At 33.1% G+C, this 26,412-nt stretch overlaps 1 protein-coding gene across 8 annotated transcripts in view; it reads right to left on the reverse strand.

Moving 5' to 3' along the window:
- ATRNL1 (attractin like 1) overlaps positions 1-26,412 on the reverse strand; it is an 853,525-nt gene that overhangs the window by 468,265 nt on the left and 358,848 nt on the right. For all 8 annotated transcript variants that reach the window (XR_004028677.1, XM_030806602.1, XM_030806597.1 and 5 more), the window contains 3 exons: positions 12,467-12,561; positions 7,228-7,306; positions 5,140-5,297 (listed from right to left, as the gene is read on the reverse strand). Coding sequence is in view for 7 of the 8 variants with exons in the window: in XM_030806602.1 (XP_030662462.1) it covers positions 5,140-5,297; positions 7,228-7,306; positions 12,467-12,561 (332 nt within the window). In the remaining variant the exon portion in view is untranslated. The remainder of the gene's footprint in view (positions 1-5,139; positions 5,298-7,227; positions 7,307-12,466; positions 12,562-26,412) is intronic.

The raw sequence follows: 26,412 nt of genomic DNA on the forward strand, positions 1-26,412 counted from the left end.
AGCTGACAAACAAAAGCTGAAGAACTTCATGACTACTAGATCTACCTTACAATAAATGGCAATGGAATTGTTAAACTGTGAAGCCCAAAGTTAGCTGATGGAAGGAAATAATAAACATTGTGGCAGAAATAAATGAAATACAGAATAGAAAAACAATAGAAAAGATAAACAAACATTTGGTTTTTACAACAATTCTAAAAATTGACAAACCTTGCACAGGACTAACCAAGAAAAAAGAGACATGACTTAAACAAATTATAAATATATAAGGAGACATTACAACTGACACCATAGATACCAAAAGGTCTTAAGAAATGACTGTGGGGAATTGTATGCCAACAAATTATATAACTTAGAAAAAAATATATAAATTCCTAGAAAAATACATCTTGCCAAGACTGAATCATGTGAAAATAGAAAACTTGGTCACACCAAAAATAACTAAGGTGATTGAATCAGTTGTAAAAAGCTTTCCAACAAAGAAAAGCTCAGGAATAGATGGCTTCACCGGTGATTTCTAACAAACATTTAAAGCACTAACACCAAGCCATCTCAAACTCTTCCAAAAATATGAAGTAGAGTGAACACTTCCAAACTTATGCTGTAAGGCAAGCATTTCCCTGACACCCAAGTTAGACAAGGAGACTACAAGAAAAGAAAATCAATGGCATTTCAGAGATGCTGGTGAAAGGACACAAAATTTTAGTTGAATAGGTAGATTAAGTTGAAAATTTCTATTGTACAACATGGTGATTATACTTAATAATGCTGCATTCTTTTCTTTAAAAGATAAATATAATAGCAACAGTAAAGGGGAAACAAATAAATAAAAATGAATACTATTGTACCACAGCCTACCATAAGGAACACATTGAAAAAAAAAGAAAAACTACAGGCCAATGTCCTTGATTAACGTAAATGCAAATATCCTCAACAAAATGCTAGCCAATCACATTTGATTCAACAGCACATTATAAGTATCATAAAACATGATCAAGTAGGATTTATCCCAGGAATGCATGGATGGTTCAACATATATGAATCAAAATGTGATATACCACATTAACAGAAGGAAGGACAAAAATTATATGATCATCTCAATAGATGCTGAAAAAGCATTTGACAAAGTTTAACACTGTTTCATGATAAAAACTTCCAACAAATTAGGTTTAAGTGGAATGCACCTCAACACAATAAAGAACATATACGACAAGCCAATAGCTAACATCCTACACAATGGCAAGATGCAGAAGGTTTTTCCTCTAATTTTAGGAAAGAAACAAAAATGCCCAGTTTCACTACTTCTATTCAACATAGGACTGGTAGTCCTAGACAAAGCAATTAGACAAGGAAAAGTAAAAGACATTCAAATTGGAAAAGAAGAAAACCTGTCTCTGTTTGCAGATGACATGTTCTCATACACAAGAAACCCTAGACACTCCACCAATAAACTGTTAAAAAGAATAAAAAACTCAGTCAAGTTGCAGGATACAAAATCAACATACAAAAATCAGTTGCAATTCTATACATTAACAATGAAGTCTCCAAATCAGAAGTTAAGTAAACAAATCATATTTACCAGAGCATCAAAAAGAATAAAATACTTAAGAATAAGTTTAGGCCAGGCGCAGTGGCTCACGCTTGTAATCCCAGCACTTTGGGAGGCCGAGGCGGGCGGATCACGAGGTCAGGGGATCGAGACCACGGTGAAACCCCATCTCTACTAAAAACACAAAAAATTAGCCCGGCGTGGTGGTGGGCGCCTGTGGTCCCAGCTACTCGGAGAGGCTGAGGCAGGAGAATGGCGTGAACCCAGGAGGCGGAGCTTGCAGTGAGCCGTGATTGCGCCACTGCACTCCAGCCTGGGAGACAGAGCGAGACTCTGTCTCAAAAAAAAAAAAAAAGAATAAGTTTAACCAAGGAAATGAAAGGCCTGTACAATGAAAATTATAAAGCATTGATGAAAGAAATTGAAAACATCAAAAATAAATGGAAAAATATCCTATATTCATTGATCAGAAGAATTAACATTGTATAAATGGCCACACTACCCAAAGTGTTCTACAGAGTCAATACAATTGCTTTCAAAATTCCATTTTTCACAGAAATAGAAAAAAATTCTAAAATTCAAAAGGAACCACAAACGACTGCAAATAGTCAAAGAAATTTTATAAAAGAAGAACAAAGCTGGAGGCATCATACTTACTGACTTCAAACTGTATTATGTATCTATAGTAATCAAAACAGGAAGTTGCTGGCATAAAAATACACTAATACCAATGGAGCAGAATAGAGAGGCTAGAAATAAACCCATAGACAGGTTCAACTGATCTTTGACTCAGTGCCAGGAATAAACAGTAAAGGAAACACAGTCACTTCAATAAATGGTATTGGTAACACTGGGATATCTATATGCAGAAGATGAAATTGGATTCTTACTTTATACCATATACAAAAATCAACTCAAAATGGATTAAAGATGTAAATGTAAGACCTGTAATTATAAAAATCCTAAACAGAATAAAGGGACTAAGCTCCCTGATATTGGCTTTATCAGTGATTTTTTTGGATATAATGCCAAAAATTCAGGCAACAAAAGCAAAAATAAACAAGTGGGACTGCATCAAACTAAAAAAAGCTTCCTTGCACAGCAAAGGAAACAATCAAAAAACTGAAAAGGCAACCTACAGAAGAGAAAAAAAAATTTGCAAATGATCTATTCAATAAGAAGTTAACATCCAAAACATGTAAGGAACTCATGAAACTCAATAGCAAGAAAACAAAAACCCAATGGAAACAATGGGCAAAGGACCTGGTTATACATTTCTCCAAAGAAGACACACAAATGACCAATAGGTATATGAAATGGTGCTCAGCATTGCTAATCATCAAAGAAATGCAAATCAAAACTACAATAAGATATCACCTCACAGCTGTTATGATGGCCATTATCAAAAATACAAAAGATAACAAGTGTTAGAATGGATGTGGAGCAAGGGAAATTCTTACACACAATTGGTGGAATGTAAATTGGTATAGCCATAATGTAAAGCCGTATGAAGATTCCCCCCAAAATTAAAAATAAAACTACCACTGATCCAGCAATCCCACCACTGGGGATATATTCAAAGTAAGTGAAATCAGTATCTCAGAGATACAGCTGCACTCTCACATTCTTTGCAACATTATTTCCAATAGCCAAGATACAGATGCAAGCTGTGTCCATGGATAGATGAAAGCATAAAGAAATTGTGATTTATATCTATATGTTTCATATACATAATATGTATATATTTATATACATACACACACATAACAATGGAATATTATTCAGCCTTTAAAAAGTAGGAAATCTTGCTATTTGTGACAACACAGAAGAAACTGAAGGACATTATGCCAAATAAACAAGTCAGTCACAAAAAGACAAATATTGCATGATATCATTTATAGGTGGAATCTAAAAAACTTATGAACTTATTGAAAGGGAGTACAATGATGGCTGCCAGTATTTAAAATCACAATTTAAATAATTTTACGGTGTTTTGTATATTATAATTTAAAGTTTATTCTAGTCTTATAAATAAACACATATATTAATACTTCTATTCTTTAATACAACATATTCTGTAGGCATAATATAATGAGTTTAATAAAGAGGAGAAATTAAGCCTACGTATCTTGTCCATTTCAATTATTTTCCACACTGTATTATTTTGAGAGTGGAGTATTTCAACCTAGTTACACAAATTTTGATTTTGCTTCCAGAAGAGTAAGTTCTCAAAAAATCCAATTTAGAAAGTTAATTCCTAACCATTAAGTATTCAAGAACATTCTAAAATAACTATGTAATGGTTTTTTCAAGAGCATATAAACAAGAAATAAGGATAGGAAGCAATTTAAAATATAATCATATCAATTTTAATAACTAATTACTAAGTTCTATAGATGAACCCTTTTCCCTTTCAATCATAATTGAATAAATGAAGTGAAATTTGATAAATATTTCTCTATGAATCTTAGGAAATAAAGTTATACATCCTTAATGTTAAAATTTTAAAAACAAATATTTATGGCATTTTTCTGACAGTATCAGCATCTAAATCAATCATTATACAATGAAGAAGTAAATTTCTCAAATTAATTCTCAAAAGTGAACTGAATAGTAATTTATACTCGTATTTCTTGAACAGGTGAATAATTACCATAATTTAAGTGTTACATCAACCTTAAAGATAAGAAGAAAAATGTTTTCCAGTAAACATATGATTTTAAAAATCACTCATTCTTTCCACAAATCACATAGGAATTAATATAAATAAAACCTGCAAACATTTCTAGTTACAGAGCATATGCTGTAATTTACTAATATATAGGGAAGGGATGATCTGAAAATCTTTAAAAGATTTTAAAACATAAAAGCTATGAACAAGGATTGATATATATAAGCTATCCAAATAACTAATGTAAATTCAATCTAATCAATCAGTTGTAAAGGAATGAACAAATCCCAGCATCCTAATAGATAGGCTTTTCTTTCAGGAAAACATAAATTAAGAACACAAACCTCGACTACAAGATAGAAAGAATATTCCAATTCTTTCCTAGAAGTAAATCTGAAGTCTTCAGTAGCCTACCTCTAAGTATAACAAAAATGAAATGTAAAACACATATGTAGTATAGATTAGGAAATTAATGATGAGAGGTAATTACTTAAAGAGGTAACTTAAATACTGCTAACTCAAAATCTTTAAGGAAAGATCAGATTATTTTCAGAATGTGCTGAAGTAAAAATAAGACTACTCAAACGGAAAATAATTTCAAGTGGGGTTATATGAGAACAGTATTTAACCCTCAGTTAAAGTATAGAATTAATCAGAAAACCAAAACATTTCAGTTGGTTGCATTGCTTAGTACATAATAATCACTGAAAAATGTAAGTATAGAGTTTTTTGGTTCCATGAGGGTTTTTACAGAGAAATTCATCATCACAGACATTCGCAGGCCTTTATTTATCAAAGGTCAATGTTTTTGTATTAGTCAAGTCAGGAAATGTATATATATATCATCACTTTGGACAAAAGCACCATTCTTTTCTTAATAATATTATGGTCATTAAAAGTAAATACTCTTAACACTTACCTGTATTTTAATAGGCCAGGAAAAGTTGCTGACGTACACATAGAATGTAATGTTAGGATTGCTTCTAAAGTTAAATTTTTCATAGGAAAAACTATCTCTGTATTCCTTTATATTATTCTTGGAAACTATAGGAGTCTCTTCCCCAGATATTGTTCCAGCTAAAATGTAAATAATTTAAATAATTAATATTAGGAAATATCTTTATGAATTTAAAAATGCACATTATAGTTAGTTTTTTATAATTGCTCTTATAAAAATACAATTATCAAAATATACTGTTTATAATTTTGAATTAAAGAAAATAAGTTTGCCATAAATATAATGGAAATAAATTTAGTATAAAAATTATTTTTAAAAATGCTACCACTGATTAAGTGCTATGTACTAGGCACTGGCTTAGAGACTTTGTATTTTTTTTTAAAACCAATAATATCCCAGAAGTATTATCACCTCCATTTTTCCGATTTCAACCTGAGCCTCAGAAAGATTAAAGCATTTGCCTCAAGTTTATAGCTACTAAGCAGTTGGAACTCAGGTATATGTGGCTCTAGAAACTGAGCTCATTCTGTTTACAATGCCACAGAGCATTTAAAAAAAATCAGACCATATTTTCGTGTGTCTCAATCCAATTGAAAAATGGGGAAAAAATCAATTTATTTGTCTTACCACAAATTGAACCATCATTGCTTTAAATAAATTTGGTGGAGGCCATAATTTAAAACATGAGCTAAATGCTCAATTGGTTAAACACATATTGAGTGCTGAATAAATATCTACTGAAGTTAATAAAATAGAACAAAGCATTTCCAACAATTTTTAGCAATATTTTCACCTTAATCAATAGTAAAAATAATTAGAATTAGTATACTGCGTAATTGAATTAATTTTTAACTAACCACTTATTCCATAATCACTTTGTGTGCGTTTATAAAATGCAGATTCCATGACTTCATCTCCAAATCTGATAAATAAAAATTTCTGAGATTTGGTCTGGGAATCTGAAAGAACATGTGATTTCTTGCATACTAAAATTATTGTTCTAAAGTGATTAGAAATGTATTATAGACATTTTTGTAGACACATTTTTAAACCCTTACAGTTTTTTTACTGGTCAGAAATAACTTTCAAATTAACAGGACAAGTTATTATGAATTTTTCCTTCATGAAACCCATAGTGCCAACATTTTACTATATGTTTGGCACTAATAGGAACAAAATGCCTATTTGCCTGAATTTTCATTTTTTGAATGTAATATATAAATGTGGGAATTGCAAAAGATCTCTTAATTCTTGAATTCTATGTATCCATAATATTCTACATATTAAAATAGCATAATGACTTAATTTTCAGAAATCAAATATAAATTTCTAAGAATCCATAAATTTTCTATAAAAAAGAAACAATTTCCAGCACATTTATGCAACAGTATACCTTTGATATAGAAAATAAATACCAATAAAATTTCTAGAATAAAAGTAAAAATAAAATTAAAGTAAGAATACATTTCATAATTCAACATAAAAATCTGAACAGCTTCTCAGATATACTTTTTAAGTCAGCAATTTAAATTTATTAACCTTATTATGAAACACATGTTATGTATCAGTTTTTTAACTCCTCTGAGCACTGAAGCTGACAAGAGGGGTTATATTTTCTAAGCTTGACAATAATAGATGTTTACTATAATCAGCATGTACAGAAGAATTTCACTGTTTTATATAAATATTAAGGTTAATAATTAAATTTATAGTTTCAGTAGTGAATCAAATAATTGAAATTTCAGTCTCTCTAGTCATTAAAGAAGCAATTTATCTTAGTTAAAATCACATTTTATAACACTGCCACTTAAAAATTTAATTTAGTATATAATATGTTACCAATCTAATTTTAATTGAATAAAGGAGAAAGTTAACAAAATAATGAAGCTCTATTCCTTTTTCTACTTATTATTTTTATCAGTAACAGCAAAATAATTATGGCATATAACATTTTTTAAATTTCATTTATTTAATTAACAGTAGATCATGTTAGAACAACTTCCAGATAGGAACACATGTAAAAGAGATATGACATCAACATTTTTTTACCTGTTGAACCGACAGACCACGTAATGTTCAGATTAAAGTTGTTTGATGCATTAATTGATATATCCAGATTTTTGTTCGACTACCAGAAAAGAAAATATTAAGGTTAAAAAATAAAAATTACACTAGATATATATGATTTAGTCTACTGATTTAATTATGTCTGTTTTATTCCTTAAACTCTATACATTTTGTAAATATTCAACTGAATATATGTAGATTCCATTTATATATTTTAATGAAAAAAATGTGTAATAAATTCAAAGGTAGATATCAAGTTCCTCATTTATCTTCTGTATTATAATTTGGTCTTTCATATGTAAGCCAGAGGCTCCTGTAATTTAGTATTTTTATTTGGTTTCTCTTTGCTTAGTTGTAGACTAAGCTTAGTTTAAAGTTGATATTTGTATTTTGATTATTTTTGCTAGGTTTAAATGATACAGGTTTGGATTAGTCCCAAGCAATTTTATAACAATATAAGATTATTTTTTCGAAAGACTTCTTCTTAGGTGTATATTTTTATTATTACACCCATATTTTCTAGTGGGAAAATTACATAACCTAAAACTTTCAGGTAAAAATGATGAACCTACTCCAAAAAAACAGCAGATCACATTGTTTACATAGTTATAGAGAAGACCACTGAGAATTTAATTTTATGCCAGTCAACCTGCTTCTCGTCATTCATTAGTGGAGTACACACTCTTTCCATTTAATTTTAGGGACATATGCCTAAGAGATTTCTTTAAACGTTATTTGTGATTTTCTTACTCCAAGAGGTAAGGAGCAGAAAGTAGGTATATTTACAATTATTTGTTCCTGTGGAAAGGCAAAGAATGATGGTCATAATGGGTAAGTTTAGTTTCAGATACTGAGTGTATTATGCTTTATTTTAAAAATTCTCTACACAGACTTGTAGAAAATTCTATACTGCTAAGATCTAGCTAGTGAAACGCAGTAAGAGAGATAGAGAATATATTAATTCTTTAGTTTTACTATTTTTCTAAATATGATAAAGCAGGTAAGCCAATAGAAAATATATTCCCAATTTTCTGAGTGGCTCTTAGGAGAAAGTAAATATGGAAGCAACTAAATTCCCCTTTTCTGATATAACAGTCTTAGGGGAAAACTGACAAGGAAAATGGCCTTTCCCTGATGAATAACAGGAGAAATAAGGAACATCATAAAAAGGAAAGGCTGCTGGATGATGTGTGATGGCCATCCCATTTGACAGCCATATAAGCCCCAATCTTATACCTCCAAATAACATCTACTCTTAATGACTTCCCTACTTGGAAGAACAGCTTAGTCTCTACAAAGAACTCTTAACAGTGTTCAATATCCATCAAATGATATTGTCACAGTTTCCAGGAGGCAAATAAGATTTCAAAAAGAATGATCATCTTGAAAGAGCATGTAAAATAAAATTTGTTATAATAAGGTTGAGTGATTGTCATGCATATTTTTAGAGTAGTACATAGTAATATTGTGGAGAAAGCATATAAGAATTTGAAATAGTCAAAGAAAAATAAAACCTTGGATTTTAAATACATAGAGTAAATCAGAAGGCTATTATATTATGCATCATAGTGATATTCATAAATGGCCATGAATATAAGAAGGAAGTTAACTTCCGTCTTATTTTCTATTGATTATCAATTAATACTGAATTCTACTGACAAGCTGTTAAGAACCCTTCTGCAGTACATGCCACAAAACTGTCAAACATATTGAGATTTTCCTATTTCTTTTAAGATATAAGTGAACACAGAGTTGGGATAAATTCAATGGAAGGCCAGAAAAATAATTGAGTAACTCTTTGACTGTAGCAATAAATGAAGAATACTTTTATGTCAGCATGCAGACAGGGACTATTCAATAGATTATGTTGTTCAGTTTTAGTATACAAAATATACTTCCAAATATACACAATGTGGTCCTAAGGAAAATCCAGATATCAAAGGTAGATATCTGGTAGCAAATGTTGATTTATGTCATCATAATAAATTAACCAGACTTGAATCCAATAACAGTTTCATATACAGTAAATCATTTTCATGAAGCAATGAAAAAAATTAGTGAAGAATCAGATAACCTTAGATTGAAATTTCAGGTCTTTAATGTACAGGCTGATTGATTAGGGGGAAATTAAATTACTTTTCCTTTCCAAAAATCACTTTTCTAATCTCTAAAATGGGAATGTAATTACTTCCTTTAGGAAGCTCTTATGAGCATTAAATGAAATAATTTCTGGAAAAAACTTTGGTTTCAGCCCACAGTGCTTATAATTGTAGTGTTATCATTATTAGGTATAGTGACAGGGTATATTCTTTTTCTTCTCTTTCTTCATCTTCATCTTCACCCAGAGGACTGGGAACTCAAAAAAAGGACATGCTCTGAGGAGTGGATTTTTTTTACTATTAATGAAACGGATCCAAAAAGTCACTTTTTTATGAAAGTAAAGCATGGGGAAAACAGTGTACCCTTAAGGAGGCTTAAATCTTTATTTTCTCTTGAAATTGTCTCTTCTTAATTATGTGTACCTTATGCTGGATGAGATTAATATGAGCATAACTGTTGTCGCTAAAAGGTCACACAAAATTTCCAATTGATATTAAAAAAAACCTGTAAAACTCTTTTGAACTTTTAGTTTATTCTCTATCAATTCCAAGTTTAGGCAATGCTGAATTATATGGTACCATAACTAAAGCCATATAAAAAGCATTTAGGGTTTAAAAAGCTGTACTGAAAAAGTGACACTGTAGTTATTCCAGTAAGTGATAAAATCAGTGATTTAGAACATTGTTTGTTAGATATGGATAAGTTTGGCAAAATAATGTTATACAGAAACCTATTCAGAAACTGTTCACATGAAAGCACTGGCTAGAAGTGATGGATAGTAAGTTAAAATTAAATCTGTTTTTCAAAATGTAGGAAATATATAAATAATTATCTACTTTTTATTATTATTTTCTTATAGAATAAGAAGCCTTGGCCAATAATACATAATAATTGCAGAGATTATTCCCAGGTCAATATGTCTTTAATTAAAGAGGGTTACACAAAATGATATTATAAGCATTCTTGGTGATGCCTCTCATGACAGTTATGCATCGTTAAGCTTCACAGAACACTTTTCTGGTTTCTTGGCTTCAATTGGACAAGACAGTAGAAAGTAAAACAAAGCTGGGACATTGGAAAGCACTTGGGATTGCTGGAAATTGAAGGAGAAAATGGCAAAGAGACAAGCAAACTAGAATTGTGGCTAATCTGGACATAAGTGTATGACACTATGGACAATACTGTGGAGGAATATTATTCACTCTCAAATTTTGAGTCAGATATCTCTCTTACATCAAATTTCTTAGATCTTCAAAGAACCCCACAGGTTTGGAATTACTATTAATCAAGAAGCTAAAGGTAAAGAATGACCTCCGATACATGCTACAACATAGATGAACCTTGGAAACACTATGCTAAGTCAAATAAGCCAGATACAAAATGACAAATGATTACACTTAATATGAGGTACCTAGAGTAAGCCAATTCATACAGGCAGAGAGTAGAATAAAGATACCAGGGGCTGCAGAGAAGTGTGGAATGAGGCATTATTGCTTAATAATCACAGGGTTTCTCTTAGGGATAATGAAAATGTGGATGATGGTGATGATAGCAACACACTGTAAATATACTTAACGCCATTGAATTATATACCTAAAATTATTTAAATAAATTTTATTTTATGTCTATTTTACTACAGCAAAAAGTCAATGGTAATTATAATGCAAGTATAAGAATTTTATCACATTGATAAATGTAGTTTCTGAGATTGTTAATATATCTATACAGAAACAGATAATCAGCGAAGGACAGCTTGTATTTGAAACAAAATATCTTTAAAATCCTTATTTAAAAGTCAAAACTTTAAATGTATTCCCCAAGAATATAGTCATTCTTAAAGTCTAGGGAATAAACAGTAACATAAAATGTAAAATGAACTGTTCTTTTTTTTGGTGATGGGGGAGACAGAATGCTATTTTACTGGAAAAGAAAAATTTAAGAAATTATATTAGTTGTCAGCAAGTCCAGTGAACTACGTTAAAAGGAAAGAAGTTGCAAAATGTCATAGTATTAATATATTTAGATGTTTCACCTACTTGAAATACCATTAAATATATGATATGGATTTAACATATCATTTAACAATATGGATGAATTCATAATGATAATACATATATTTAACATAACTTCATTTCAAATGTATGAGTGTTAGTTTTATAAGAACTAAAATTCAACCCAAATAAACCCTATGGTTGATATTTCCATTCTCAGGATTTTCAAATTAATAAAGTCTCAGATGAATAGCAAAATATGTGTGTTATTTCGACACAACCTAAGAGTCTTTACCTGAATTGATGGATTGAAATTAAAATTCACAATGAATCTTTCATATATTTAAACTTCAAAAGCTTATACAATATATCAATGATGTGGTAATTTCATTAAAGGAGTCATCATTCATATAAGTCAGATAAATTACTGACTGAGAAAAGAGACAAATCCTATTACTGTGGAATGGTATAAAGGAAAGGAAAATATATTTAACATAGTATGCTTTGAATTCATTAGTTTTATTTATTCATTTATTTTTTGAGATGGAGTCTCGCTCTGTCACCAGGCTGGAGTGCAGTGGCGTGATCTTGGCTCACTGCAACCTCCACCTCCTGGGTTCAAGCAAATCTCCTGCCTCAGCCTCCTCAGTAGCGGGGACTACAGGTGCGCACCATCATGCCTAGCTAATTTTTGTATTTTTAGTAGAGACGGGGATTCACCAAGTTGGCCAGGATGGTCTCGATCTCTGGGCCTCATGATCTGCCCACCTTGGCCACCCAAAGTGCTGGGATTACAGATGTGAGCCACTGCGCCCAACCGAGTTTTATTTTTAAATAAGAATGGTCCATGTTTGCATAATTATAGGCATAAATTTTGTTACAAGATATATAAAGGGAGAAACTATATTTAATTTAAAATATAGGGCTATTTGCAAAATCTAAAATATCAAACTCACAAATTTTTGAATCATGAAGAGCGAAAAACTTAATAGGATTAGTAGTTTCTACAAAGGCCCTACCATGTGATAATTCTGAGAAGAGGTAAAATCACAATGAAATATGAAAAAAAAAAAGTTGTGTCCATTGACACTAGGATAATTATACTTTAAAAGATAACAATCTTTCCTCACCTGTTCTGGGTTTGCTATAAAGTTGATGGCAGTATGGTGGCGATCGTCTTCCTGTAATAAGCTGAAGGTAAACTGATAATCAATCAAAAGGCTGTCTGTAGGGAAGGAAAAAAGCACAATCCTGATTTGTACTTTAAAAACTGTCTAAAAAGCAAAATTTAGGTTACAACATATTGTACACGGATACTAAAAATGATTATTGTTAAATACTAGTGGTATATTTAAGTATAACAAAATACAAATCTTTGTCCTCAATCGACAAAAAGCAAAACATAGTTATGGAAGAAGTACTAATTCCTTAAAAATTGTATTTATTATTTCTGATGCTATTACAAAGTTAAAACATTATAGACATTCTGGAAACTATACAAAAGTTAAAAGAATAAAATAAAAATTATCTATAATTTGATAACTAGAAGGAAATACAGTTAACATTTTGGTGCATTTTATTCCAGTTAGAATTCTGCAGCGATAAAGACAGACATTTTCATAAAACTTTGTAACTTTCATAAACTCAAAATTCTTTGAAAACATGAAGTTTGATAGCTAAATAATATTTATCATATAATGTATTGACTTGTTTTTCCATTGTGTTCACTTCTACTTTTAGTAATTTTAAAATGATTCTATGATAAACATCATTTTACAGATATGACCTTTATTCACAATGATACAAGGAATTCTGGGAAAAGATATTTTTAATTTTGTCCATACATAATGCTGGAACCAAGGTGAAACATTTAAATGTCATAAGTCATGAGTGGCTATGCATATTACATGAGGGTGACGTATTGCTAATAACAATAAACTGCTACTTTTATAAAAATTATTTCCAATTATTTTAAATAAATATAGATTATTTCTGTCTTTTGGATATATACCTTTCATATTATACCCTTAACCATTAAAAAGTATTAATATTTAACATACAGATTAAATTACATTAACTGAATTTATTTTTAAAACTATTAAGGCATTATTCGTATGCTTACTTGTATACTTTATAAGATTCACCCTATATATTTATTGTATAATTTAGTGTAAGGCAACATTTTGTATAAGAATTTATAGGTATCCTTATATCTGATAGTGAGAATTATGCAGTAGGTCATAGTTCCAATTTTCATCTGACTGCCAAAAAATTGCAGAGGAAAATTCAGTGTGCCAGTGTTCAAGGCCCCGCAGATACAATAAAAAAAATAAAAATTTCTGTCCTCTTGCAACTAATACTCTACTGAATGAACATCAGTCTTTTGGAGAAGAATAAACCAGTGAAGAGGAGGGATATACTGATAGGTAGGAGTATGCTTCCAGCTTTCAGAAGAAACATTTAGAGAATTGAGATAGTAAGAGAATAAGACATGGAGTTTACCAGAAAAAAATATTCCGGGCAGAGAGGACAAGTACAAAAACCTCAAAGCAAGAGCAAGCCTTAACTGTGATTCTCATAAAGTCTGTGCCAGTAATACAGGCAGGAGGTAATGGAGGTCAGGGTAACAGCAGTGAAGGCCACAGGAAGTGGTCAAATACAGGGAATGTATTTTGAAGGTACAGCAAACAGGATTCGCTAAATAAAAGAACGCAGCCTTTGTAAGAAAGAAAGGCAAAGTTTTATTTGTTTTTTTTCTTTATTTTTTCCTAAGACCAAGCAAAAATCACCATTAACTTAAATGGAGAATAGGTTTGACTGCGATGGAACTTGGGGGAATAATTAGGAGCTTAATTTTAAAGATATTAAGTTTGAGAAATTTGTTGAATAGCCAGATGTTGAGTCGGGAGCATGCGTAGTAGATAACAATTTGTAAGTTATCAGAAATTACATGGGACTGAGAGCCATGAAGGCAGGAAATCGTCTTTGTAGATAGACAAGAGGTCCAACAGATTAGCCCTGCGCAGACCAATGATAAATAATCAGAGCCTGAAGAGAAACTGGCAAAGGAGACTGAGAAATGGCTACTCCAGGTGAGAAAAAGTAACCCAGAATTTAGTGCTATGGACATCAAGTAAATACAATGTTTAAAAGACTGAGTAGTGATCACCTTGGACAAATGCAGCTGAGTGAGATTCAAAAGTAGGGCTGCAGTCTTGAGAAACAGAATATCTATTTAGAATGAAGAAAAAAATATCACGAAGGAAAAGCAAGCACTTCAAAACTATTTCCACAAATTTGTCTGCTCAAGCATCTTTATTTTTTCACGACTGCAACTAAACATTAAGAAGTCAGGAAATAAATGCCCTTTAGGAGGTAATAACTGGGAGACTTCAGACCCTGGAGCAGTCCTGAGTAAAGACTGCAATGCCTCAGACCTACAGACATTTTTCTGTCTATATAGACTCCAGCATCTGCCACAAATATGCCCAACCACATTCTTGGCCAGGCATTCAAGCATGATGTTCTCTCTTCTTATATTTAATAGAGTTGAAAATACTTGCTCAGTATGAAGTATCTTGTGTATGGTAATGATCAATCCTAATGTCAATCAGGCTAAAAATACAAAGCTGAGATCTAGAACAAAATTAGTAGGAGTATTAATCAATTCAAGTGTCTAATAAGAATACCAATGAATGAATGTGCATTACTATAAAGAAAGAAAATTTAGACTTCTACACAAAATGTTTCCTTTTAAAGCTGCTTAGAATGAAAGTACTCCAGAAGCCAACTACACAATTTTCCACTTAACTAGGAGATATATTTCTCCTCAGAATTTCAAAAATCATGATGGTGTATTTGGTTATGAACAGAAAATTTACCTGGCACTTAAACATGTAACTTAATGCTGAAATATGCTCTGAACTTCTTAGCTAAGTAGGGTACAGGATATAAAACATTAAAATTTAAAATATGTCTCAAGTTTATCCATAAATGTACATAACTTGAAAATAAATTTTTATGCTGCATTAATGAACTCTCTATTATGGTATAAAGAAATTACAACATGATTGACTATAAATCAATTCAAATAATTTATTGCTTTATTGATAAATACAGAGAAATGACAAATTAGCATGAAGAATAAGTATGATCAAGACACGTAAGAAAACTTCAGTTTTAGACTGGGGAAATAACAAATTTTATGCCAATTGGAAAAAAATTAGTAGAAAAGGAAAAATTGCTAAGAGAGGAGATGGAGTAGGAATTTTGGAACTATTCCCTGAGGTAGGTAAAAGGTGATGAGATCTTGTGAAAAAAAAACATAAAGACTGAACATACACAACATGCAGAGAGGAGATCATACTGAACAGAGAGCAGAAAGGGAAATGTGGTGGGATCATATGGAAGCTCCCGTTGGATTGCTTCCATTTTCTCAATAAAATCAGAAAGGCCATCAGCTGAGAAAGAGAATGGAGGATGAGGGGTTGGGAAATGTGATGGCAGAGGAAAGATCTAAAATAGTCATTAAAAAGAGGGAAAGTAAATAGACTGAGGAAATATAGTATTTGCAGCGACAGGAGACAGACAAATTCCTAGGTGGACAGGGACAGGTCCCTGGTGAAAGCCAACCTTCAAACCAAAGATAGCCTAAAGCCTGAAAAATTCAACTCCCAGTTCTGGATAGAGTCCACAACCAGAGTGAGAACTTCTATCGCCAACCCACCCACTCTCTCAATTGGTTCCTGGTGTATGATGCCTTTTAACTAATTGAATGCTGCTTTTTCCAAGACCACCCATGGACCAATTAGCAAGTACCAGCCTGCCCCCATTTTAAGCCCATAAAAACCCCAGACTCAGCCTCACAGAGGGCTACCCACTTTCGGGGTCCCCTCTCTCCACTGAGAGCTTGAGAGCTTTCCTTCTGTTGCTCAACAAAATTCTTCTCTCCTTTACTCACTCTCCGGTGTCCATGTACCTTATTCCTCTTGGTCACGAGACAAGAACCCAGAACTCACTAAGCTGTGGGTGGTGGAAACAAAAGACCTGTAACCCTCCCATTCACCAAGCTGCAGGTGGTAGGAACAAAAGAGCTGTAACACTTTATTCCACTTGCGGAACAATGGGACCAAAAAAGTCATTGCACACCATTCCTTCTGGCTCAGCGAACAACGGGAGCAAAAAAGCCACTGGGTGCCATTCCCTCCCACTCGCTGAACTACAGGAATGAAGAAGCTGAAACAGTATGAGATTGGTGAGCATGCATCTGAAGTGAGACTGATTAGTATATTTGTATGTTTTTCTACAGCAGGGCATTCAAAAAAAGCTTAGAAATTAGTTGATACTGTATTAGAGTTTTGTCTGTGGGTAGAGGATGAAGTAAAGACAGGGCAACAAAGTTGAGAATATATTCATTAGAGAGTATTATATATATTACTATTCAAAAATTTATTTTTTTATTATTATACTTTAAGTTCTGGGATACATGTACAGAATGTGCAGGTTTGTAACATAGGTATACATGTGTCTTTTTTACCATTATACATGGTAGTTTGCTGCACCCATCAACCTGTCATCTGTATTAGGTATTTCTTCTAACGCTATCCTTCACCTTGCCCGTCACCCCCTGACAGGCCCTGGTGTGTGATGTTCCCCTCCCTGTGCCCATATGCTCTCATTGTTCAACTCTCACTTATGAGTGAGAACATGAGGTGTTTGGTTTTCTGTTCTTGTATTAGTTTGCTAAGAATGATGGTTTCCAGCTTCATCCATGTACCAGCAAAGGACATGAACTCATTCTTTATTATGGCTGCATACTATTCCATGGTGTATATGTGCCACATCTTCTTTGTCCAGTCTAACATAATGAGAATTTGGGTTGGTTCCAAGCCTTTGCTATTGTGAATAATGCTACAATAAACATATGTGTACATGTGTCTTTATAGTAGTATGATTTATAATTTTGGGGGTATATACCCAGTAATGGGATTGCTAGGTCAAACGGCATTTCTAGATTTAGATCCTTGAGGAATCACCACACTGTCTTCCACAATGGTTGAACTAATTTACACTCCCACCAACAATGCAAAAGCATTCCTATTTCTCCACATCCTCTCCAGCATCTGTGGTTTCCTGACTTTTTAATGATCATCATTCTAACTGGTGTGAGATGGTGTCTCATTGTGGTTTTGATTTGCATTTCTCTAATCACCAGTGATGATGAGCATTTTTTCATATTTTTGTTGGCCACGGAAACATCTTCTGCGAGAAGTGTCTGTTCATATCCTTTGCCCACTTTTTGATGGGGTTGTTTGATTTTTTCTTGTAAATTTGTTTAAATTCCTTGTAGATTCTGGATATTAGTCCTTTGTCGGATGGATAGATTGCAAAAATTTTCTCCCATTCTGTAGGTTGCCTGTTCACTCTGATGATAGTTTCTTTTGCTGTGCAGAAGCTCTTTGGTTTAATTAGATTCCATTTGTCGATTTTGGCTTTTGTCGCAATTGCTTTTGGTGTTTCAGTCATGAACTCTTTGCCCATGCCTATGTCCTGAATGGTATTGACTAGGTTTTCTTCTAGGGATTTTATGGTTATAGGTCTTACTTTAAATATTTAATCCATCTTGAGTTAATTTTTGCATAAGGGGTAAGGAAGGGGTCCAGTTTCAGTTTTCTGCATATGGCTATCCAGTTTCCCCAACACCATTTATTAAATAGGGAATCCTTTCCTCATTGCTTGTTTCTGTCAGGTTTGTCAAAGATCGGACGGTTGTAGATGTGTGGTATTATTTCTGAGGCCTCTGTTCTGTTCCATTGGTCTATATGTCTGTTTTGGTACCAGTACCATGCTGTTTTGGTTACTGTAGCCTTGTGGTATAGTTTGAAGTCAGGTAGCTGATGCCTCCAGCTTTGCTCTTTTTGCTTAGGATTGCCTTGGCTATGCAGGCTCTTTTTTGGTTCCATATAATTTAAAGTAGTTTTTTCTAATTCTGTGAAGAATGTCAATGGTAGCTTGATGAGAATAGCACTGAATGTATAAATTACTTTGGGCAGCATGGCCATATTCACAATATTGATTCTTCCTATCCATGAGCATGGAATGTTTTTCCATTTGTTTGTGTCTTGTCTAATTTCCTTGAGCAGTGGTTTGTAGTTCTCCTTGAAGAGGTCTTTCACATCCCTTCTAAGTTGTATTCCTAGGTATTTTATTCTCTTTGTAGCAATTGTGAATGGGAATTTGCTCATGATTTGTCTCTGTTTGTCTATTATTGGTGTATAGGAATGCCTGTGATTTTTGCACACTGGTTTTCTATCCTGAGACTTTGCTGAAGTTGCTTATCAGCTTAAGGAGTTTTGGGTCTGAGATGATGGGGTTTTCTAAATATACAATCATGTCATCTGCAAACAGAGATAATTTTACTTCCTCTCTTCCTATTTGAATACCCCCTATTTCTTTTTCTTGCCTGACTTCCCTTGCCAAAACTTCCACCACTATGTTGAATAGGAGTGGTGAGCGCAAAAATCCTCAACAAAATGCTACCAAGCCAAGTTCAACAACACATTAAAAGGACAACACCCCATGATCAAGTAGGCTTTATCTCTGAGATACAAGGATGGTTCAACATATACAAATCAATAAATGTGATACACTACATTAACAAAATGAAGGATAAAAATTATGTTATCATCAAAGATGCAGAAAAACATCTGAGAAAGTTCAACACCCTTTCATGATAAAAAATACTGAACAACTAGGTACAGAAGAAACTTAACACAACAGAGACCATATGTGAATAGCCCACAGCTAATACCATATGCAGTGATAAAAAGCTGTAAGTATTCCTTCTATGTTCCAGAACAAGGAAGGGATGTCCACTCTCACCATTTCTATTCAAGACAGTATTGCAAGTAAGGTCCAGAGCAATTAGGCAAGAAAAAGAAAAGGTATCTAAATCAGAAAGAAAAAGTAATCTCTGTTTGCTGATGATATATTATACAGATAAAATACTAAAGGCTCCACACATACACACCCACAAACACAAAAATCTGTTAGAACAAATAAATTCAACAGTGTTGTAGGATACAAAATCAACATACAAAAATCTGTTGCATCGCTATATACTAGCAATGAACTATCTGAAAAAGAAATTAAAGAAAACATTCTTACAATGGCATCAAAAGAAATAAAATACTTAGAAATGAACTTAACCAAAGAGAATAAAGACTTGAACATTAAAAACTATAAAACATTGACAAAAGAAATTAAACACAAATAAATAATATGACATCCCATGTTCATGGACTGGAAAAATTAATATGGTTAAAATGTCCATGCTACTAAAAGTGATCTACAGATTCACTGCAAATCTTATCAAAATCCCAGTGCCTTTTTTTACATAAATAGAAAGAAAAAACTCCTAAAATTCATATGGAACCACCAAATAACCCCAATAGTCAAAATGATTCTGAGCAAGAAGAAAAAAGGCTGGAGGTATCATACCCCTGATTTGAAAAATATATTACAAGCCTATAATAATCAAAACAGTTTGGTACTGGCATGAAAAAAGATATATAGATAAATGTAACGGGGTAAAGAACCCAGAAATAAACCCATGCATGTAGAGTTAACTGATCTTCAACAAGGATGCCAAGAACACAATGGGGAAGGGATAGTCTCTTCATTAAATGGTGTTGGGAAAACTGCATATTCACATGTAAAAGAATGAAATTGGACCCTTATAACATACAAAGAAGTCAATTCAAAGTGGATTAAAAACCTACATGTAAAACCTGAAACCATCAAACTCTTACAAGGAAACAGAAGAAATGCTTATCAACAGAGAACTTCACAATGATTTCTTGAACATAATACCAAAAACACACGCAACAAAAGCAAACATTGACAACTGAAATTACATCAAACTAAAAAGTTTCTGCACAGCAAAGGCAACAATCAACAAAAGAAAATGGTACAAAATGACAGAAAATATTTACAAATCATACATTGGACAAGCGGTAAATATCCAAAACATAAAAGGAAATCAAACGCCTATATATCAAGTAAACAAATAACCCAATTAAAATTGGGCAAAGAGACTGAATAGACATTTCTCTAAAAAACTCTTGTATACTGTTTATGGGAATGCAAATTGGTGCTGCCATTATGAAAAACAGTATGGTGTCTTCTCAAAAAATTAAAAATAGAACTACCATCTGTTCCAGCAATCCCACTTTTAGGTATATACAGATCAAAAGAAACTAAACTCAGGATCTCAAAGTGGTATCTAGACTTCCGTGTTCCTTATAGCACTATTATCAATAGACAAGACATGGAAGCAACCTTAGTGTTTGTTGACAGATGACAGATAAAGAAACTGTAGTATATACATACAATTAAATATTGTTCAGCATTGAAAAGAATGGAAATTCTGCCATTTGCAACAACATAGATAGACCTGGAGAACATGATGCTAAGTGAAATAAGCCTGATCAGAAGAACAAATACTGTATTATTCCACATTTATAAGAAATCTAAAATAATCAAATTCATACATGCAGAGAATAGAATGGTGGTCACCAGGTGCTGGGATAGGGAGAAAGAAAAGGCGAAGGGTTACTCAAAGGGTACAAAGCTTCAGTTACGCAAAATGATTAAGCTCTGATTATCTACTATACAGGATAGTACTTATAGTTAACAATACTGTATTGTATATTTTTAAAGTTTGCTAACAAGTTAGGTCTTATATTAATTGTTAAGAAAATTAATTAAATAACTTAAGGTGTTCGATGGATATATTTATAGTCTTGATTGTGATGATGGTTTCATGGATGTATAATTATTTCCTAATTTGTCAAATTGTGGATATTTATTGTGTAAAGTTTTTCTATGCCAATTGTATCTCAATAAAGTACTTTAGAAAAATCTGTGGTGAAAGGGAGACTGCAATAAATGGCACAGGAACAAACAATAAAAAAGAGAAACTACAGTATGGATTTATATCCTATATCAAACATAAAAATCAATTTCAGCTAATTAAAGACCTAAATATTAAAAGCAAAACTTTATAGCTTTTCAAAAATACGAGAGCATCTGTTATGACCTTAAAAAAGCACGTCATTAAGATCTAAATAATAAAGGAAAAAATTAATAAAGTTTAAAACCCCTCCACAATAAATATTGTTTTTAAAAAACTTTTATTTTAAGTTCAGAAGTATATGTGAAGATTTATTACATAGGTAAACTTATGTCATAGGTATTTGTCATACAGATTTTTTCATCACCCAGGTATTAAACCCAGTATCCAAGAACTGTCTCTCCCGCTTCCCATTCTCCACCCTCAAGTAGACCCCAGTGTCTGTTGTACCCTTCTTTGTGTTCTTTAGTTGTCATCATTTAGCTACCACTTGTAAGTGAGAACATGCAGTATTTGGTTTTCTGTACCTGCATTGGTTTGCTAAGGATAATAGTCTCTAGCCCTATCCATGTTCCCACAAAATATATGATCTCATTTTTTATGGCTACATAGTATTCCATGTTTTATGCATACCACATTTTCTTTCTCTGATCTGTCACTGATGGGCGTTTGGGTTGATTCCATGTTTTTGCTATTGTGAACAGTGCTGCAATGGACATTTGTGTGCATGTGTCTTTATGGTAGAATGATTATATTCCTCTGGGCATATACCAAGTAATGGGAATGCTGGGTTGAATGGTAGTTCTGCTTTTGGCTCTTTGAGGAATTGCCATACTGCTTTCCACAATGGGTGAACTAATTTACACTCCCACCGACAGTGTATAAGTGCTCCCTTTTCTCCACAACCTCACCAGCATCTGTTATTTTTTGACTTTTTAATAATATCCATTCCAACCGGCATGAGATGGTATCTCAATGTGGTTTTGATTTGCATTTCTCTAATGATCAACGATACTAAGCTTTGTTTCATATGCTTGTTGGCCACATGTATGTCTTTTTTTGAAAGCTTCTGTTCATGTCCTTTGCCCACTTTTTAATGAGGTTGCTTGCTTCTTTCTTGAAAATTTAAGTTCCATATACATGCTGGATATTATATCTTTGATAGATGCATAGTTTGCAAATATTTTCTCCCATTCTATAGGATAGTTGATAGTTTCTGTTGATAGTTTCTTTGCTGTGCAGAAGCTCTTTAATTAGATCCAACTTGTCAATTTTTGCTTTTGTTGCAATTGCTTTTGGTGTCTTTGTCATGAAATCTTTGCCAGTTCTTTTGTTCAGGATGGCATTGCCTAGCTTGTCTTCCAGGATTATCATAGTTTTGTGTTTTACATTTAAGTTTATAATCCATCTTGAGTTAATTTTTGTATATGGTGTAAGGAAGGGGTCCAGCTTCAATATTCTGCATATGGATAGCCAGTTATCCCAGCACCATTGATTGAAAAGGGAGTCTTCATTACTTGTTTTTGTGAGCTTTGCTGAAGATCAGATGGTTTTAGGTGTGTAGCCTAATTTCTGGCTCTCCATTTTGTTCCATTGGTCTATGTGCCTGTTTTTGTACCAGTATCATGCTGTTTTGGTTACTGTAGCCCTGTAATATAGTTTGAAGCTGGGTAACGTGATGCCTCCAGCTTTATTCTTTTTGCTTAGAATTGCCTTGGCTATTCAGGCTCTATTTGGGTTCCATATGAATTTTAAAATAGTTTTGTTCTAGTTCTGTGAAGAATGCTGCTGGTAGTTTTATGGGAATAGCATTGAATCTGTAAATTGCTTTGGGCAGTATAGCAATTTTAATGATACTGACAGTTCCTATCCATGAGTCTGGATGTTTTTCCATTTGTCTGTGTCTTCTCTTTGCGCAATGGTTTGTAATTCTCATTATAGAGATCTTTCACCGCCCTGGTTAGCTGTATTCTAAGGTATTTTATTCTTTTTGTAGCAATTGTGAATGGGATTGCCTTTCTGATTTGACTTTCAGCTTGGCTGTTGTTGGTGCATAGGAACACTAGTAACTTTTGTACAGTGATTTTGTATCTGACAACTTTGCTGAAGTTGTTTAAAAGTTGAAGGAGCTTTTGGACTCAGACTATAGGATTTTCTAAATATAGGATCATGTCTTCTGGAAAGAGGGATAGTTTGACTTCCTCTCTTCCTATTTGGATGCTCTTTATTTCTTTCTCTTGCCTGATTGCTCCGGCTAGGACTTCTAATACTATGTTGAACAAGAGTGGTGAGAGAGGGCATCCTTGTCTTGTACCAGTTTTCAAGGGGAATGATTCCAGCTATTGTCCGTTCAGTATGTTATTGGCTGTGGGTTTGTCATATATGGCTCTTATTATTTTGAGGTATGTTTCTTTAATACCTAAGTTATAGTTTTTAATTATAGAAAGCCTTTTCTGCACCTGTTGAGATAATCATGTTGTTTCTGTCTTTAGTTCTGTTTTTGTGATGAATCACATTTATTGATTTGCTTGTGTCAAACCAATCTTTCATCCTGGGGATGAAGCCTACTTACTTACTTCATTGTGGTGTATTAGCTTTTTGATGTGCTGCTAGATTTGGTCTGCCAAGTATTTAGTTGGGGAGTTTTGCATCTATGTTCATCCAAGATACTGGCCCGAAGTTTTCTTTTTTTGTTGTGTCTCTGCCAGGTTTTGGTATCAGGATGATGCCGGCATTGAAACAGAACATTTTCCCTGACCCCTTCATGGGTCTCACAAAAGGGGTGCCTCACTTACTCAGCCCACAGCTCTTAAATAACCCCTTGTGGGAGGGGGAGCATGCAAGTGAGCAGGCGCGGCAACCGGGATGAATGCTTCTGGGTGCCGGCAGAAGCAAAACTCTGTGCAGCTCCATGGCCGTGTCTGGGGGGTACCCACAACCCCTGAAGCCCCAGAGGGCATGTGTTACAGTGTCTTCTTAGCTTTGCCATCCACGGAAGGCTTAAGTGTTAAATAGCTCAAGTGTCCACACCCACGGCTCCTGAGCTCTTGTTCAGCATCCAGGAAGAATCAGATTGCATGAACAAATTGGAGGGTGGTGAATATGGAAGATTTTATTGTCAATGAAAGTGGCTTGCAGTAGGAGGGGGAGGTTCAAAGAATATGAGGTGAGAAGGTGGTCTTTCCCTGGAGTCTTGCTCTCCCCAGCCAAGCTCTTCTCTGATACTCCCCGTCAAGCCATCCCTCTGAAGTTAAGCTGCTTCTCTCCAATGTCTGGCTGCTTCTTCTCTTCTCTCCTTTTCTGCAGCACCTCTGCCAGTGGAGCCCGTGGCTTTTATGGGTACAGAATCAGGGGGGTGGGGTGGTCCAGAGTGATTTTGGAAAAGGTAACATTCGAGCAGAAATATGGTGATAGAAATTTCTCCCTTTGGGCTACTGTTCCAGGCTTGAGGGTGGGGGGTGGGGCCCTCCCAGGGACTGCCCTCTTCTACTCAGTGTTTCCCTGCCTCCTGTCCGTATCAGTATCATAGAATGATTTAGGGAGGGGTCCCTTCTCCTTAATTTTTTGGAATAGTTTCCGTAGGAATAGTACCAGCTCTTCTTTGTACATTTAGTTGAATTCATCTGTGAATTCATCAGGACCTATGTTTTGTTGTTGTTGTTGTTGTTTGTTTGTTGTTGTTGTTGGTTGGCAGGCTATTACACTGGAGCAAAAGTAATTGCAGTTTTTGCCATTACTTTCAACGGCAAAAATAAGTCTAGCTTGCAACATATCTTATTAATATTTTCAAAAAATCAACTCCTAGATTTATCTTTTAAATGTTTTGTGATTGTGTGTGTCTTGATTTCCTTCAGTTCAGCTCTAATTTCAGTTATTTCTTGTCTTCAGCTAACTTTGGGCTTGATTTGTTCTTGTTTCTCTAATTATTTCAGTTGTGATGTTAGGTTGTTAATTTGAGATCTTTCTAACTTTTTGATGTGAGCATTTAGCCCTCTGAATTTCCCTCTTAACACTGCCTTAGCTATTATCCCAGAGATGCTGGTATGTTTTAGCTTTGTTCAAATTATTTTCAAAGAACTTCTTGATTTCTGCCTTAATTTCATTATTTATCTAAAAGTTATTCCGGAGCATGTTATTTAATTTCTTGAGCAATTTTCTTTGTCTTGACTTCTGTTTTCACATGGTCCAAGAGTGTGTTTGTTATTATTTCAGTTCTTTTGCATTTGCCGAGGATTGTTTTATATCCAATTATGTGGTCGATATTTGATTTTAGGGTAGGTGCCATGCAGCAAAGAGAAGAATGTATAAATGTCATTTTTAACAAAGATCAAGAGCCAAGTCATAGACTATGAGAAGATATTTGCTATATAAATAATGAACAAAAAATTAATATCCAGAATTTATTACATTAAAACTAGTATAAATCAATAAGAAAATGCCAACAATATGAAGAAGACAAACTATAAAATAAGAAAAAGACAAAGAATAAGAGCAACAATTCAAAGAAGAGAAACTTAAATACACAATAAATATGTAAAATGATATTAAGTTTCAATTAGTCATAAAGAAAATGCAAGAAAAAACAAGACAGTATTTCAAAACCATCAGATTGGCAAATATTAAAGAGACTAAAAATACAAAATGTTGGTGAGGAAGTAGAAGAAAAGTATTGTATACCATAGTGGAGCATAAGTTAATATAAATATTTGCAGCGTAATTTGGAAAAATCTAATAAATCTACAATTCCACTTCTACTTGCATATCTCAAAGAACTTCCAGTTCAAGTAGAAATGTATAAGAATTTTAATTCCAGAATTATGTATTATTTTGAAAAATTAAGTACAACTTAGATGTGCATCAAAAGGAGAATGAGTAAATAAATGTTATATCTGTAGAAATATTCTACATAACTAAAATTAATGCACTACAGCTGCATATATTAGCATTGATAAATCTCAAATATGTTGCACATAAAAGCAATTTGTAGGATTCACAGAGTATGTAATTTTTATATATTTTAAATAATGTGGTATAGTATTAATTTTTATGGATGATTAAGTGAGCGAATAAAGTAAAGGTACTTATAACAGTATTTGACATACACTAAAGTACTCAATAAATATTGATTATTATATATATTGCAAACAAATAACATTAGCATAA

Source organism: Nomascus leucogenys, chromosome 3 (assembly GCF_006542625.1).
Source record: "Nomascus leucogenys isolate Asia chromosome 3, Asia_NLE_v1, whole genome shotgun sequence".
NCBI lineage: Eukaryota > Metazoa > Chordata > Mammalia > Primates > Hylobatidae > Nomascus > Nomascus leucogenys.